This window comes from Neoarius graeffei, chromosome 4, assembly GCF_027579695.1.
Source record: "Neoarius graeffei isolate fNeoGra1 chromosome 4, fNeoGra1.pri, whole genome shotgun sequence".
NCBI classification, from domain to species: Eukaryota; Metazoa; Chordata; class Actinopteri; order Siluriformes; family Ariidae; genus Neoarius; species Neoarius graeffei.
This window is the reverse complement of record NC_083572.1, coordinates 52077940-52093561: the sequence shown is the minus strand read 5'-3', so window position 1 is coordinate 52093561 and position 15622 is coordinate 52077940. Positions and strand designations below refer to the sequence as shown.

Sequence of the window (15622 nt, the reverse complement as noted above, 5' to 3'; positions counted from 1 at the left end):
TGACACTTTCTTGCTGTAATTCATGTAAAAATAAAGGTAGTAGTGGTATAAGTATTACAAATTAAGCTACACACTCTCTCTGTCTCTCTCTCTCGGTCGTCGGAGGTTTTTTTTTTTTTTTAAACCGTCAGTTGGCTCTAACCAGTTTTATTTTACTTCACGCACTGAGTGTCTGAGACTTTCTAGGTAGTAGTGGTATAAATAATATTACAAATTAAGCTACACACACACCTGGTGTGGAAATAAAAAAAAAAAAGAACCAAAAAAAAAATCACACTGATCATAAAAAAAATTAAAAGTTAAAAAAAGAAAGTTATGTTGAGTATGAAAACTTTTGTTCATTTCATAATTGCAACCGCATGTGTTGTATTCATTGTTGCAAAACTTGTTCTGTAAATAGTTCGTTTGCTATCGTGATCAAAACCATTGATCTGAAGCTCAATGCTGATTCTGTCCTGTAAATAGTTTTCTAATCAGCAATAAATATAACAATTTCTGATCAACCCATATCAATTGCATGCTTAAAATAACATTATGGTTAAAGCCCCGCCTGTTTCAAGACAACCAGACCCACTTCTGGGTTAAATCCCACCCACTTCCGGGTTAGGCCCCGCCCACTCCGAGTACGGATACAGATAATTCATTCATATGGTTTACAGATACAGATAATGCTGTACTCGCTCATCCCTACATTTTAATAATTATGTGATAACGTTGAAGAAATTTGCAGAAAACCACCAGGTCTGACGTAGGATTCAGAAGGAGGCGTCCCGTAGATGACGTCACGAAAATCAATGTTTGCTGGGAAATCCAAATGCCAAGTTTTTTTCAGAGGCGGACCAATTCGCCTCAAATGGCTTGATTTCAACTGAATTTTTCTGGTATTGCGCAAAGTAAAAAAAAAAAATTTGCAGAGAATGCAGAATGTTACAGATATTTGACCAAAGTTTAATATAAAATAGGAGAATTACATTGATCTTGCTCCTGAATTTACCCGTGATATGCACTTTAAACATCAAAATGAAGAAAAATTCTCATCTTTGTGACTTTCACTGTGGTATGGGTGTTGGTACCAGATGGACTGGTTTGAATATTTCATAAACTGCTGATCTCCTGGGGTTTTCACACTCAGCAGTCTCTAAAGTTGACACAGAATGGTGTGAAAAACAAAAAACGTTGAGTGACTGACAGTTCTGCGGGTGGAAACGCCCTGTTGATGTGTGAGGTCAGAGGAAAATGGCCAGATTAGTTCGAGCTGCCAGGAGGGAAAAAGCAGCATACACAATTACTCTTTACAATCGTGGTGAGCAGAAAAGCATCTCAGCATGCGCAAAACATGCAGCCTTAAGATGGATGAGCTACCATGGCAGAAGACCACATCAGGTTCCACTCCTGTTGGCCAAGAACCGGAATCTGAGGTGATCACAGGCACGGACTTATCGGAACTGCACACTTGAAAATTAGATTTAAAAAAATCACTTGGTCTTTTCCCAGTCTTCATCTGATTAGTTTGGGTGAGTCTATGCCTATGATATGATATATCCTCAGATTCTTATTCTTGGCTGACAGGAGAGGAACCTGATGTGGTCTTCTGCTGTTAGAGCTCATCCAACTCAAGGTTTGGTGTGTTGAGCATTCTGAGATGCTTTTCAGCTCACCACGGTTGTAAAGAGTGAATATTTGAGTTATTGGTTGAGTTAAATTCTAAAGACTTACTGTTGGCTCAAACCAAACCAGTCATTGTCCTCTGATCTCTTGATAAGGTGTTTCAGCCTGCAGACCCTCTGCACACAGGATGCCCCCCCATTCTGTGTAAACTCTAGAGACTGTTGTGTCTGAAAATTTCAGATCAACAGTTTATGAAACGCTCAAACCAGCCCGTCTTATACGAACATCTCTGCCATGATCCAAGAAAGATCACACTTTTTCCCCATTCTGATGGTCTTAATCTTTATCTGTATGAATTTGTGCATTGCACTGCTGCCAAATAATGATTTATTTATTGCATAAATGTGCGGGTGTTCCAAATAAAGTGGCCAGTGAGTGGATATCCAAATCAAAACAGAAATAGTTGGGGGATCAGAGAAAATGGGGACACAATCAATTGCAAATGCTTCACTTAATATGAATTGCAAGTGTAACAGTAAGTTTGCAACCAGTGTTTGTGTTGAACTAAAATGTACACTTTTTATTTTTGCTCCTAAAGGGTTGCAGTATTTCTGGAATTTTCTTGTAAAGTAGAAGATCTAGAGTGGAAATGAAGTAGAGCTGTATAGGTCATATTTGTAACAGACCTCCGGTTGGTTCATTTCAGAATCTATTGGGATCTGGACATTCAGACGAATGCAGTAATTAAGGAGCGGCCTTCATTCAACTACCTCCCTCCTCATCCGGAGATTGAGCTTCAGCGTGCCCAGCTCACCACCAAACTCCGCCAGCACTACCATGAGCTGTGTTATCAGCGTGAAGGTATACACATGCATCATAAAGACAGCTGAGAATATCCAGATCTCTTTAGACATCATGTTGGTAGCAGAGCAGAGTCCCATACTTGAGAGAAATGCAGCGACCTGATTTTTGATGGGTTTTGACCACACAACATAAAGCGGTGCTTGAAAGTTTGTGAACTCTTTAGAATTTTCGATATTTCTGCATAAATATGACCTAAAACAACATCAGCTTTTCACACAAGTCCTAAAAGTAGATAAAGAGAGCCCAGCCAAACAAATGAGACAAAAATATTATACTTGGTCATTTATTTATTGAGGAAAATGATCCAATATTACATATCTGTGAGTGGCAAAAGTATGTGAACCTTTGCTTTCAGTATCTGGTGTGACCCCCTTGTGCAGCAATAACTGCAACTAAATGTTTGTGGTAACTGTTGATCAGTCCTGCACACCGGCTTGGAGGCATTTTAGCCCGTTCCTCCGTACAGAACAGCTTCAACTCTGGGATGCTGGTGGGTTTCCTCACATGAACTGCTCGCTTCAGGTCCTTCCACAGCATTTCGATTGGATTAAGGTCAGGACTTTGACTTGGCCATTCCAAAACATTAACTTTATTCTTCTTTAACCATTCTTTGGTAGAACGACTTGTGTGCTTAGGGTCGTTGTTTTGCTGCATGACCCACCTTCTCTTGAGATTCAGTTCACAGAGAGATGTCCTGACATTTTCCTTTAGAATTCGCTGGTATAATTCAGAATTCATTGTTCCATCAATGATGGCAAGCCGTCCTGGCCCTGATGCAGCAAAACAGGCCCAAACCATGATACTACCACCACCATGTTTCACAGATGGGATAAGGTTCTTATGCTGAAATGCAGTGTTTTCCTTTCTCCAAACATAACGCTTCTCATTTAAACCAAAAAGTTCTATTTTGGTCTCATCCATCCACAAAACATTTTTCCAATAGCCTTCTGGCTTGTCCATGTGATCTTTAGCAAACTGCAGATGAGCAGCAATGTTCTTTGTGGAGAGCAGTGGCTTTCTCCTTGCAACCCTGCCATGCACACCATTGTTGTTCAGTGTTCTCCTGATGGTGGACTCATGAACTTTAACATTAGCCAATGTGAGAGAGGCCTTCAGTTGCTTAGAAGTTACCCTGGGGTCTTTTGTGACCTTGCTGTCTATTACATGCCTTGCTCTTGGAGTGATCTTTGTTGGTCAACCACTCCTGGGGAGGGTAACAATGGTCTTGAATTTCCTCCATTTGTACACAATCTGTCTGACTGTGGATTGGTGGAGTTCAAACTCTTTAGAGATGGTTTTGTAACCTTTTCCAGCCTGATGAGCATCAACAACGCTTTTTCTGAGGTCGTCAGAAATCTCCTTTGTTCATGCCATGATACACTTCCACAAACGTGTTGTGAAGATCAGACTTTGATAGATCCCTGTTCTTTAACCTCCTAAGGCCCAAGCTGTTTTTTATTTCTCTTTGCTATTTGGGCTTATTAGAACCTGATTAGAAAAAAAACTAAGCATCATCTTTTGATAAGATGTACTTTTAGAGAAAAAGTATGTCCACATGTGTGGATTCTTGTTCCGAATTTCTAAAAAGTGCTGTCCACGCATGTGACCGCTAAGCCCTAGGAGGTTAAATAAAACAGGGTGCCCACTCACACCTGATTGTCATCCCAGTGATTGAAAACACCTGACTCTAATTTCACCTTCAAATTAACTGCTAATCCTAGAGGTTCACATACTTTTGCCACTCACAGATATGTAATATTGGATCATTTTCCTCAATAAATAAATGACCAAGTATTATAATTTTGTCTCATTTGTTTAACTGGGTTCTCTTTATCTACTTTTAAGACTTGCGTGAAAATCTGATGATGTTTTAGGTCATATTTATGCAGAAATATAGAAAATTCTAAAGGGTTCACAAACTTTCAAGCACCACTGTACGTATGAATGATGTACATAAGCCAAACGTGTACCACCACAGGGAACCCAGTTCTAACTGCAAGGCAACGTATCCCATAAACACTTGACCACCACACAACGAAATTTGTATCTTTTATTTACATAAGATAGATGGGTTTTTATCCAGTAGTTATTAATTTGCACTCGCAGCACTGGCACAAATTGTTCCTCTTACTCAGGATCTTTCTACTTTATTATTATTGTTCTCCTAATGTGTTTTAGGACGCTATTTCTCCCTCAGTTTTTGACCAATCATCATCAAAGTTCACATGCAGAACACCTCTGGGCTGAGTTAAGTTGCTTTGACTTTTGGTGCTGATCTGGATCACTGAACTGGAATGATCCATGAAAAGCAGGCTTTTTTTCCCCCCCTCACTAAGCATCATTGTATATCTCTTACCGTTCCGGATCTATAGGGTACAGTGACCAGCCATCCCAGTTTGTAAGAGCTAGGTTTGCAAATCACTGTGACTTTAGTCTATCTGTCTGTCTATCTATCTATCTTTTAATTTGCTTTGTAAAAAACAATGTAGGATTTATTTATTAACACATTTTATGGAAAATATTCAACAGTTTCCTATAAAACTTGTTAAATTCTTTTTATTAGTCCACTAACTTGTTGGAAAGTTGACAGTTTGTCATGTAAGGGCAATAGACTGCTGTAAGTGCAGGAAAAGTTTTATTGAAAACTCTGTCACGAGACCAATGCAGCAATTTATTGATGTGAAATGCACTACATGACAATTCGATGGTTCATCTGCTATAATGTAGTTATTCTGTTCAGGTTGATTTTGTGCCTTTGCAAATATTTTACTCAGACACTCCTCAGGAGTTCCACTTTTAGGCAGTGCTGAAATATCTGTATTATTCATAGTACGACAGGAAGTTAACAGTCAAGTTAGCAGTCTGTAACTGAGCTTGGTAAAGTGATGTCTTTATCCTGTCATTATTTACACACTTTGACCTTATCAGCTACTCATACTGTCCTTCACTATGGATGTTTTTTGTGGCTACCGCCTCATATAGAGGCGTTAGCCACTATGCCATCGTGTTATAAGAATGAGTGTAACGATTGCATACTATGCATGCGCATACACGTATTCCGATTAAAATGGCTGGTGAGTGTCTACAATTCGGGTCACCATTCGAAATAAATGGACGAGACTAAAGAAATCACTTTCAGACTTTTTCTTTTTTTTAATTTAAACATGTATAGGAGTTTGCCCTAAGAGCACTAAATACTCATCTAGAGGGCTCACTCTTAATTTTCTTTACATAATTCAGTGGACGAGAATAACGGACAAAAAATGGAAAATATATATGGAAAAAAAGAGGGAAAAAATACAAGCAGGTGGTGCCAAAATATAACAAATTTAAAAAAAAATCTGTTGTTCGATAATTACCTTAACAAAAGCGTTTGGTTTTAGCTGTATAAATCTGAACATTGCAAAATAGATTTTCATTTGATTCGAGAGACAGAAAAGATGAACCAAACAAAAAGACAGAAACTTTTTCATTTTCAGACATATGTGACCACCTATTTGCAAAGGTTTGTGCAGTTGAGGCGAGCAGAGATTGTCTAGGGACGGCAAATAGCGGGCAATGCAAGAAATAATGCTTGATGGTTTCAGGATTATTACTACATTGACCGATTGACGAAGGCTTGCGTCCTATTTTGAATAAATAATAGGACATGTTTATGCTTATTGCAAAGGGAAAGTGCGTCCTTATTTTAAAATATACTCCAAGTCGTCCCTCTTTCCTCACCTTCTTCGGCCAGTGGTCCCACGTGTGACAGACGTGACGCATTTCTGAGTTGTTCCGGGAAGTTATCGAAAAGAGTTTTGAGACCACTGAGCTCTAGCGTCGGGCCTTTTCCGGGAAATAAGAGTTTGGGTCATGGTGACAGTGTGTGTATGTCAGCCTCGGTTTGGAGGTTTCAGTTTTGAATACTGTAAGAGTAGAATAATATAAAGTACAGACACTTGGTGTATTTTACTTCTGTGATTTTTTTTTTTTTTTTTAATAAACTGTTCATTTTTGGATGACGCATAAGTTTTTGTGGCTACTGCCTCTTATGGGGCTTTTCCACTACCAACGCGGCTGAGTTGGGCTGAGTCGAGCTGAGCGGGGCTGTTGGGGTTGCATTTCGACTACAACTGTGCTGGCTGGAAGTGGGTGGACACATTGGGTGGAGTTAGTGAAAGTGGGTGGACGTCACGTGATGTCGTTAGGCGGCGCAAACAGTGACATCAGTGACCTTTTAAGCGGTCGTCTCACGACCCGGATAGTAAACAATAAACATGGAGGACATGGAGTCATTAGTGTTGCTGGTCTTGGTGCTGTGGCTTGTTGTCACCGACAACGCCAACAGATACTGGCAAGAGCGTATAGATGAGGCGAGGCGCATAAGGCTTCGTAATGCTGCTTCTTCCGGGTTTACGGTGATTACAGATCCCAGCGTGCTCGCGGGGCGTGTGGGGGCATGTGAGGACACTCCTCCTCACCAATCAGTGCACAGGGGAGTGTCTCCTCATGCCCTAGCCCCACTCGGCTCGGTTGGGCTCACTTCAGCCCCACTCCAAAACCGTGCGAGTTTTGGGTGCTGAGCAGGGCTGAAGTGAGCTCAGTCGTGCTGCTCTGAGGTAGTCGAAACGCGAGCTGTGTTGGGCTGAAGTGAGCTGATAAAGAGTAGTGGAAAAGGCCCAATAGAGTAAATATATATGCTATACAGGTAGTCGTCGACTTAGGACTGCGTTTGGTTATGACTGACCGGTCGTAAACCGATCTGGTCGTAAGTCGGCCTATGTTAAATGAACGTAAGTATATTGTGATGTGTAATGATATTGTAATAATCTTAAAGTCTTATTTTATCAACATTTTTCTTATTTCATTACCTTGGCTCATTATTTGGTTTAAGTCAAACACTGCATACTACACTGCGTACGTTTTAATATGTGCAAAACAAAAAATACGAAATACAGGTGTGAAAAATAGAAAACGTTTTAGTTTGAAACATACCAAAATACAAATGTAAAACATGGCAAAATACAAAATGTAGTGACCGCTGGCATCACTGGTGCTTGGCTGTGGGTCGTCTACAGGTACGTCATCAGCTGTTGCAGCGCTCGGGCTGGCGGGAGCATTTGCTCATTTCATAAACCAGGAGCTGGGGCGGAAACTGTATGACGGCGTGCACGAGGGAGCGTGAGAGAGACTGCGAATGTGCCTGGAGCTGGGGCGGAAACTATCGTACGTTCAGCTGGGAAACACTTGCCAGTCATAACCAGACGGTCATAAAGTCGATCAGTCATAAGTCTCATAGGTCGTAAGTTGACGACTACCTGTATTTACTGTATGGACATGGGATCAGAAAACAATTTTATTTATAAGCAGTAGCCACATGTACCCATAGGGTACCTATTTTTTTTTTCTATCACCTCCCTTACAAATGAAAAATTCTTACTCTGAATTAATTGTTGTCATTATGAAAAGTCCATGTCAGGCATGTAAATGAAATTGATTGCTATTACTAATATTGTACTGATATTCTGCATTCTATACGCCAAACATGTATAGCAGCACCTATCGCTATTGTCACTACTGGCTGTTCTGTTTTGTGCTGGTATTAAAGGTGACGTACCCCTTTTCACGAGTTGACACAGTTCCCTGAGGTCTTAAAGAAATGTCAGTGGTGTTCTTTGCTCAAAATCCTGTCTCACCCTGTCTCAGCCCTGTTCAAAGTGGCCGATTTGAGAGCCTGTTTCTTTACATGTTCACCCCGCCCCCCTCTTATGCTGACCAATCAGGTAGCGCACTACTCGTGAATATTCATTCACAAAGGCAGTTCTCATGCCACGAGAGGCGACATAATTCAACGAGCTCCACTTGTGACATACAAAGGGGAGCCAAATCTGAGCAGCTCGTTGGCGCACGTGTTTTCTGAAACGGGCAGCCAAAAGAAACTGACTGGGTTGTCGTCGTGTTTGAGTTTGTGGGTTGTCGGCTCTCCAGATACCCAAATGTATGTACGCAAGCAGTGGAAAAAAGTACGTTTTTCATAATGGGTCCCCTTTAAAGGCACAACACGACCAATTCAAGCCTGAGCTATTTTCCTGTTCCGAGACGGTTCGTGATCTGTGAAATTTATTAAAGCTGGCGTCGGGGATTTTAAGAAGTAAACATACCGAGTTGTTGATTTTTCCCGTTGCAGGGATCGAGCCACCGCGGGAGTCGTTCAACCGCTGGCTGTTGGAAAGGAAGGTGATGGATAAAGGCGTGGACCCCCTGCTGCCCAGCGAGTGTGATCCTGTAATCTCGCCCTCCATGTTCAGAGAGGTCATGAACGACATCCCCATCAGGTCCAAATCCAATCCCTTCCATCATTGTATACTACCGTTCAAAAGTTTGGGGTCACCCAGACAATTTTGTGTTTTCCATGAAAAGTCACACTTTTATTTACCACCATAAGTTGTAAAATGAATAGAAAATATAGTCAAGACATTTTTCTGGCCATTTTGAGCATTTGATCGACCCCACAAATGTGATGCTCCAGAAACTCAATCTGCTCAAAGTAAGGTCAGTTTTATAGCTTCTCTAAAGAGCTCAACTGTTTTCAGCTGTGCTAACATGATTGTACAAGGGTTTTCTAATCATCCATTAGCCTTCTGAGGCAATGAGCAAACACATTGTACCATTAGAACACTGGAGTGAGAGTTGCTGGAAATGGGCCTCTATACACCTATGGAGATATTGCACCAAAAACCAGACATTTGCAGCTAGAATAGTTATTTACCACATTAGCAATGTATAGAGTGGATTTCTGATTAGTTTAAAGTGATCTCCATTGAAAAGAACAGTGCTTTTCTTTCAAAAATAAGGACATTTCAAAGTGACCCCAAACTTTTGAATGGTAGTGTACATGTATAATCTCACTTTGCTTGGAAAGAATGACACGCGGTTCTTTCTAATGGAATTCTAGGCTCTCGCGCATTAAATACAAGGAGGAGGCCAGAAAGCTGCTGTTCAAGTATGCAGAGGCAGCCAAGAAAATGATCGATTCCAGGTGAATAGTTGAGAACTTTACAGTTCATAAAATGTTGGCGACAATATTTCGGATGTTTCTTGTGATCGATTAACACGCGCTACTTACGTGCCAACAGAAACGCCACACCTGACAGTAGAAAGGTTGTGAAGTGGAACGTTGAAGACACAATGAGCTGGCTCAGGAGAGACCACTCTGCTAGTAAAGAAGACTACATGGTACTGTCCAGAGCTGCATACATTTCTGTCACCTTTTTTTTTTTTTTTTTCTTGTGCCACCCATGAGTTCACCGCTCGTTGCCTTCTCTCAGGATCGTCTGGAGCACTTGCGGAAGCAGTGCGGTCCTCATGTGACGGCCGTAGCTAAGGACTCCGTGGAGGGGATTTGCACTAAAATCTACCACATCTCAGCTGAATACGTGCGCCGAATCCGTCAGGCCCACCTCAACCTGCTGAAAGAGTGTAACATCACGGGTAAGGCCAAAATAAAGACTGCTCAAATTATTGCTCACCGTACAGTATTATTACACTAAATTGGCAGACAATTAATTTTTGTACATGTTAATTAAAAATATTATAAATAGCAGGGCTTTTTTTGTTTTTTTTTTAATATAGCATTAAAGTGCATATCACGGGTAAATTCAGGAGCAAGATCAATGTAATTCTCCTATTTTATATTAAACTTTGGTCAAATATCTGTAACGTTCTGCATTCTCTGCAATTTTTTTTTTTACCTTGCACAATACCAGAAAAATTCAGTTGAAATCAAGCCATTTGAGGCGAATTGGTCCGCCTCTGAAAAAACTTGGCATTGGATTTCCGGGCAAACATTGATTTTCGTGATGTCACATGCGGGACGCCTCCCTCTGAATCCTACGTCAGTGCTGGTTTGTTTATGAGAAAACGACCCGGTGGTTTTCTGCAAATTTCTTCAACATTATCGCGTAATTATTAAAATGTTTAACAGATGTATGGTAGGAGGGTGTAGCAAGACCAATCTTGATGGGATTAGTACTCATCGTTTTCCAAAAGACCGGACAATGAGAGAGAAATGGGAGCGCTTGGTCTACACAGGCTGTGCACTGAAACCGTGCAAAGCTCGCGCAGCCTGCTGGCGCTTCCGCAGGTGACGTCACGAATCTGGCTCCAGACTCCCTTGGGATTTTTCCAGACACGTTTTATTTTATTTTTTTCTGCTGTAGACAGATGGCCTTGTGCAAAATTACCCTTCTGGATGAGTGTGTAAAGGGACATACTTTCATCTTAAAAAAAAAAAAAAACCCACAAAATTGGTCCAGAATATGCACTTTAAAGGGGCAATGTGTAAGAATTGACCACCTGGCGAATTCATACTCCACGTTCCAAAAAAAAAATAGGGGGCAGTAGATCACCAGAAAGTTAGGCCCTGTATCTGAAATCACTCCCTCCTCACTATATAGTCCACTATATAGCGAGGTCGCCATTTTGTTGTGCTGTCCGAATGTATAGTGAGAATTATTACCCCCTATATAGTGCACTCATAGTATCCCACAATGCACCGTGGAAAGGAGTGTACAACCAATGGTCACTAACCAAGCAATATATAGCATCATGCATTGCAGTTGTGCTGAAGGGGAGGGGGAGTGTATTGGGGTGAATGGACGGAGGAAGAAACGCATTATAAATGGACATTCAAGTGTAGTTAAAAATAGTAAGAGGATAAAAAATGAGCTAAAATGGAATAAGACAGATAAAAAGCAAGAATAAAAGTTCCAGTGCAGAGCGAGGAATTAATCAAGAGCCTCAAATTTGATTTAATAAAAGGCAAAGCCTTGATTTAAAAGAACTGAAAGACGCAGGTACTTTGTAGTGATTAATGTGGGAAATGCACTCAGTATAATATGGATTTATCACAAAGATGCATGCATATTTTTGTTGTTTTGAAAACCCACCAGCCGCCTGATCTGGCACGTTTGAATTGTGCAACAGTAATGACGTTAATAACGGCACGGCGGAGTAGTGTCCGAAAGTGTTTTGTTAATTTTACCAATGAGCTCACTATGTAGGGAGTAGTGAACGAGTGAGTGATTTTCGGACACAGGTAGGGTGTCCACCCCATTGCAAGAAACAAGGAAATGCACGGTCCTGCCCCCCCAACGCACCACCATTACTCTCAGAATTTTCACTCACTGGATATAGCGTAAAGTTTTGCCTTTTTTTTTTTTTTTTAATTTAGTTGAGCCATTTAACTTTACTAACTAATATCAGGGAACAAATGTGCAAAATTCACCCAAAATGCTGAAACTCTGTAGCCTGGCAAGCCAGATTAAATGTGAATATTTAGTCTGGCCTCGATCCGTAGACATTTCCAAAGCGGGTAGGAGGAACAAACCGCTGCCTTTCAAACTGTCTCTGTGCGTATAGGCCAACGCTCTGACCAATCAGCGCAACAGTGACTGTGACGTAGTCAGAGCGACAGAAAGCAGTGGGGGAGACCTTGAAATTAAGTAATTTTTCAAAATGCGTATTAATTAATAAACAGGTTCTAGATATTAAGAAGTTTGGAGATGATGACCACAAGTTTGGAGTTTGTACCACATACACATTTTTTTCCAAGTGTTTTTCAAGGGTTTGCTTAAACTGTTTTTGAGAGTTTTTATTTAGTGGTGTTTGGTGAAATAATTTCCCTTAAATTTAAAATAACGGGAAAATAAGAAACAATCAAAAAGTAATGTTTCAAAGCTGTTTATTAATTCTTCGTACTGCACAAACTAGCCCCATCCTTTTGGCTACGAGCGGAGCCAGCTGGTAGATCAGACTTTTGCCATAGCCGGTCGGCAAAACAGCGAAAACGTCCTTCTTGAAAAGGAATGAGCGGAGAGCCTCTTCCTGCTCATGTTTCAACGAAAACTCCAAGTCTAATTCTTCTAAAACTGATTCCAAAGCGGAGTCAAACGCGCGCTGTTCACTAGCCCGTAGCCATCTTTACTGTTGTGCTTTCTCCAGCGTCGCGCAGCTTTGTTGTCACTCCTGCAAAAGCCCGCCCAAAGAATCCAAACAAAAACCTTGCGTTGTGATTGGCGGGCACAATTTGATGCCCGGAGTGTTTTTGTTTATATGGTGCGAGGCTAGACCCATTCGCTAGGCAAAAAATATTTTTGGTCGCTAGGCGGTTGGGTCTAGTTTACTAGGCTAGAAACTCTGAGAGCCGGTCATAACACACTGCTATCTTATCATCATGTGTGGCATGAGCCTATGGTTTATATTATATCTTGCTTAGCTCAGCTTTTGTGGATAGTATTTCCATCCTTGACTCTTGTATGCTGCATAAATGGGAATTAAAAAAAAAAAAAGTGTGTATATGGGAGGTACTGTTATTTCACCATACGGACCGACCTTAAGCTGGCAAATAATATATTTATTTTTTTCTTTACCAAATTCTAACAGAAAACGAGAGCGCCCGAAAGGGAAAACCGAGCCGAGCCGCCATTTTGAATCAGGGCTGTAATACAAATGGCTTCCTCCTCGGTATACAAGTGCACTTCCATGGCAGGAAAAAAACATTTTGCCGCCTATGTCGTCTCCTATTTATACAAAACTGAGTCATTCAGGATTCAGCCATGTTTTTGCTCGGCGTTAGCAAGTTAGAGGTTTTTAGCTTTCTCCTGAAATGTTTTCTTTTATTTCTTCTTCCTCAGGGTAGTAAAACTCGCTTTCGCTGTGAAGACTGTCATTATTGCTATCCATGCTGTAAAATTAATGCTTTTCTCCTGAGAAATGCTGGCAAAAATTTATAAGATTTTTGATAATCTTATAAATAAATCTTATAAAAGATAAATGTTGACAAAAATTGCTACTATGTTTGTTGTTGTGAACGAGCGAGTTGCCAGAGGTCCGTAACCGGGGTCCGTACCGTAGGATACGGACCCGCTCGCCAGCCAATCAGAGCGCAGGATTTGATGGAAACTGCACTGCGAAAAAAAAATATATATATATTTTTGAGAGTTAAAATCGACCGCAAAGTTGGCATTCGAGCTGCCCCGCTGAGCCAGCCAGCCCTGAGTGCGTGACGTCACAGCGGTAACCGGTTTTGAGGCCGAGACCTTTGACAGCTATAGACCAAAGTCATATAAATAAAAATTTACGGTGAAAGTAAGAAATCCCGTTACCGACTTGCTCAACTAAGACTGATTTGACTTCAGTGATTGTGGGTTGACTCTCATGAAAACAGGATAGGTGTTATAACTTATGCAACATACATGTACATGCATGCATTTTCACTGATAAAACGTAAAAGGCTAATTAAATAATCAGATGAACTGAGACAGACAATCACATTCTGAAGCAAATTAAATAATCTTATACCGCTAACTTAAACACACAATACAAGTTACATGTATTAATCTAAATGCAGGTGAACAACGAGTGTTGTTTTATATCCAAATGAGAGTCGGAGCTTACCCGTCTCTGTTCTCGCTTCTTGAAGGCCAATCTTGTGGCCGATTGTTTTGAAACAATCTGACTTTCAGTTGCTTGTTCAGTTCTCCGTTCATTCACTTCTTCCACGTAAGGGCGAGATGGCAGTGATATCCAGTTTAGAAATCAGACTGCTGCTCCACTCATTCTCTGTTTTCATACTGTGTACTCCGCCATTACTGCTGGGCTCAGGCAATTAATAAAACGCAGGACGGGATGTCACCGGTTTTAGCAACGATTGCAGGGAGGTCACTGCCCGAGCGATATGTCCCGTCCCAGGTTTTAGCAACAACCCTCGGCTCACTCCGGGAGGACTGGTGCAACTGAACTCACGTTCCTTTAAAAATAAATAAATAAATAAATGCTTTCCTTTTCTTGTAGTTTTCTTTTCCTTTAATTGTTGGTACTGCACCCTCTTTCAATACGGGCTTATAGCCAACGCTCCTCAACAGATCAGAGGTCTCGTACGAGTCTTCAGTAAAACGTGCAGAGCAGAGACCACTTCATAGCCGCCCAATGTGTCCGTGAACTTGCAAAATGCATCCAAATCTTTGCAGTTTGAACATTCTTGGGCCATGAATGCAACGTAAATCCAGCTTCTGTCGTGTTGCTGCACCTGCCAGCAACACATCTACGTGGCATGGCGATAAATTAGCTCAAAATGGAGGACCGGAGTTGCAGTCAGCTCTGTGTTTTAGTATAGCGGAAATGGTGATGAGACCGATAGACTTCCTGCTGTGACGTTACAAACGTCAAGGTCATTCACTCAGACCGCTACCTACAGTATATAAATCACTTTAGTCGTAAAAATTACTATACAGGTAGTCGTCGACTTACGACCTATGCGACTTATGACCGATCGACGTTATGACTGGCAAGTGTTTCCCAGCTGAGCGTACAACAGTTTCCGCCCCAGCTCCCGGCAGCGCCTCTCGCCGCGTACAACAGTTTCCGCCCCAGCTCCAGGCACATGCGCAGTCTCTCTCGCGCTCCCTCACACACTCCATCATACAGTTTCCGCCCCAGCTCCTGGTTTATGAAACAAGCAAATGCTCCCGCCAGCCTGAGCGCTGCAACAGCTGATGATGACGTAGACGACCCACAGCCAAGCACCAGTGATGCCAGCGGTCACTACATTTTGTATTTTGCTATGTTTTACATTTGTATTTTGGTATGTTTCAAACTAAAATGTTTTCTATTTTTCACACCTGTATTTCATATTTTTTGTTTTGCACATATTAAACGAATTGTATTGTACGCAGTGTAGTATGCAGTGTTTGACTTAAACCAAATAATGAGCCAAGGTAATGAAATAAGAAAATGTTGATAAAATAAGACTTTAAGATGATTACAATATCATTACACATCACAATATACTTACGTTCATTTAACATAGGCCGACTTACGACCAGATCGGTTTACGACCGGTCAGTCGTAACCAAACGCAGTCGTAAGTCGACGACTACCTGTATTAGATTTATTGTTAACGCTTAAAACTATTCCTGTGCCATTCTTGAGGTCTCAAGGTATTTATAAACGAAAGTGAGGCCATGGCTCTGCGTATATGCTTTTAAGAAAACAGCCTTAGCAACTCGCGCATCATTTCTGTACGAGACCGCTATGGCTCGAAACATGCCAGATATGTAACCCTTTTTATTAATAATGCTACTGATCAAGCCCTCTTCCTATGACCCAT

The 15622-nt window shown here is 41.2% G+C and overlaps 1 protein-coding gene across 1 annotated transcript in view; it reads left to right on the top strand.

Annotated features, from left to right (window-relative positions):
* Nucleotides 1–15622, top strand: part of pcif1 (phosphorylated CTD interacting factor 1) — a 69056-nt gene that overhangs the window by 27215 nt on the left and 26219 nt on the right. Inside the window, exons 6-10 of the mRNA XM_060919349.1 lie at nt 2315–2469; nt 8642–8789; nt 9410–9493; nt 9591–9690; nt 9783–9945. Of these exons, the coding sequence (XP_060775332.1) occupies nt 2315–2469; nt 8642–8789; nt 9410–9493; nt 9591–9690; nt 9783–9945 (650 nt within the window). The remainder of the gene's footprint in view (nt 1–2314; nt 2470–8641; nt 8790–9409; nt 9494–9590; nt 9691–9782; nt 9946–15622) is intronic.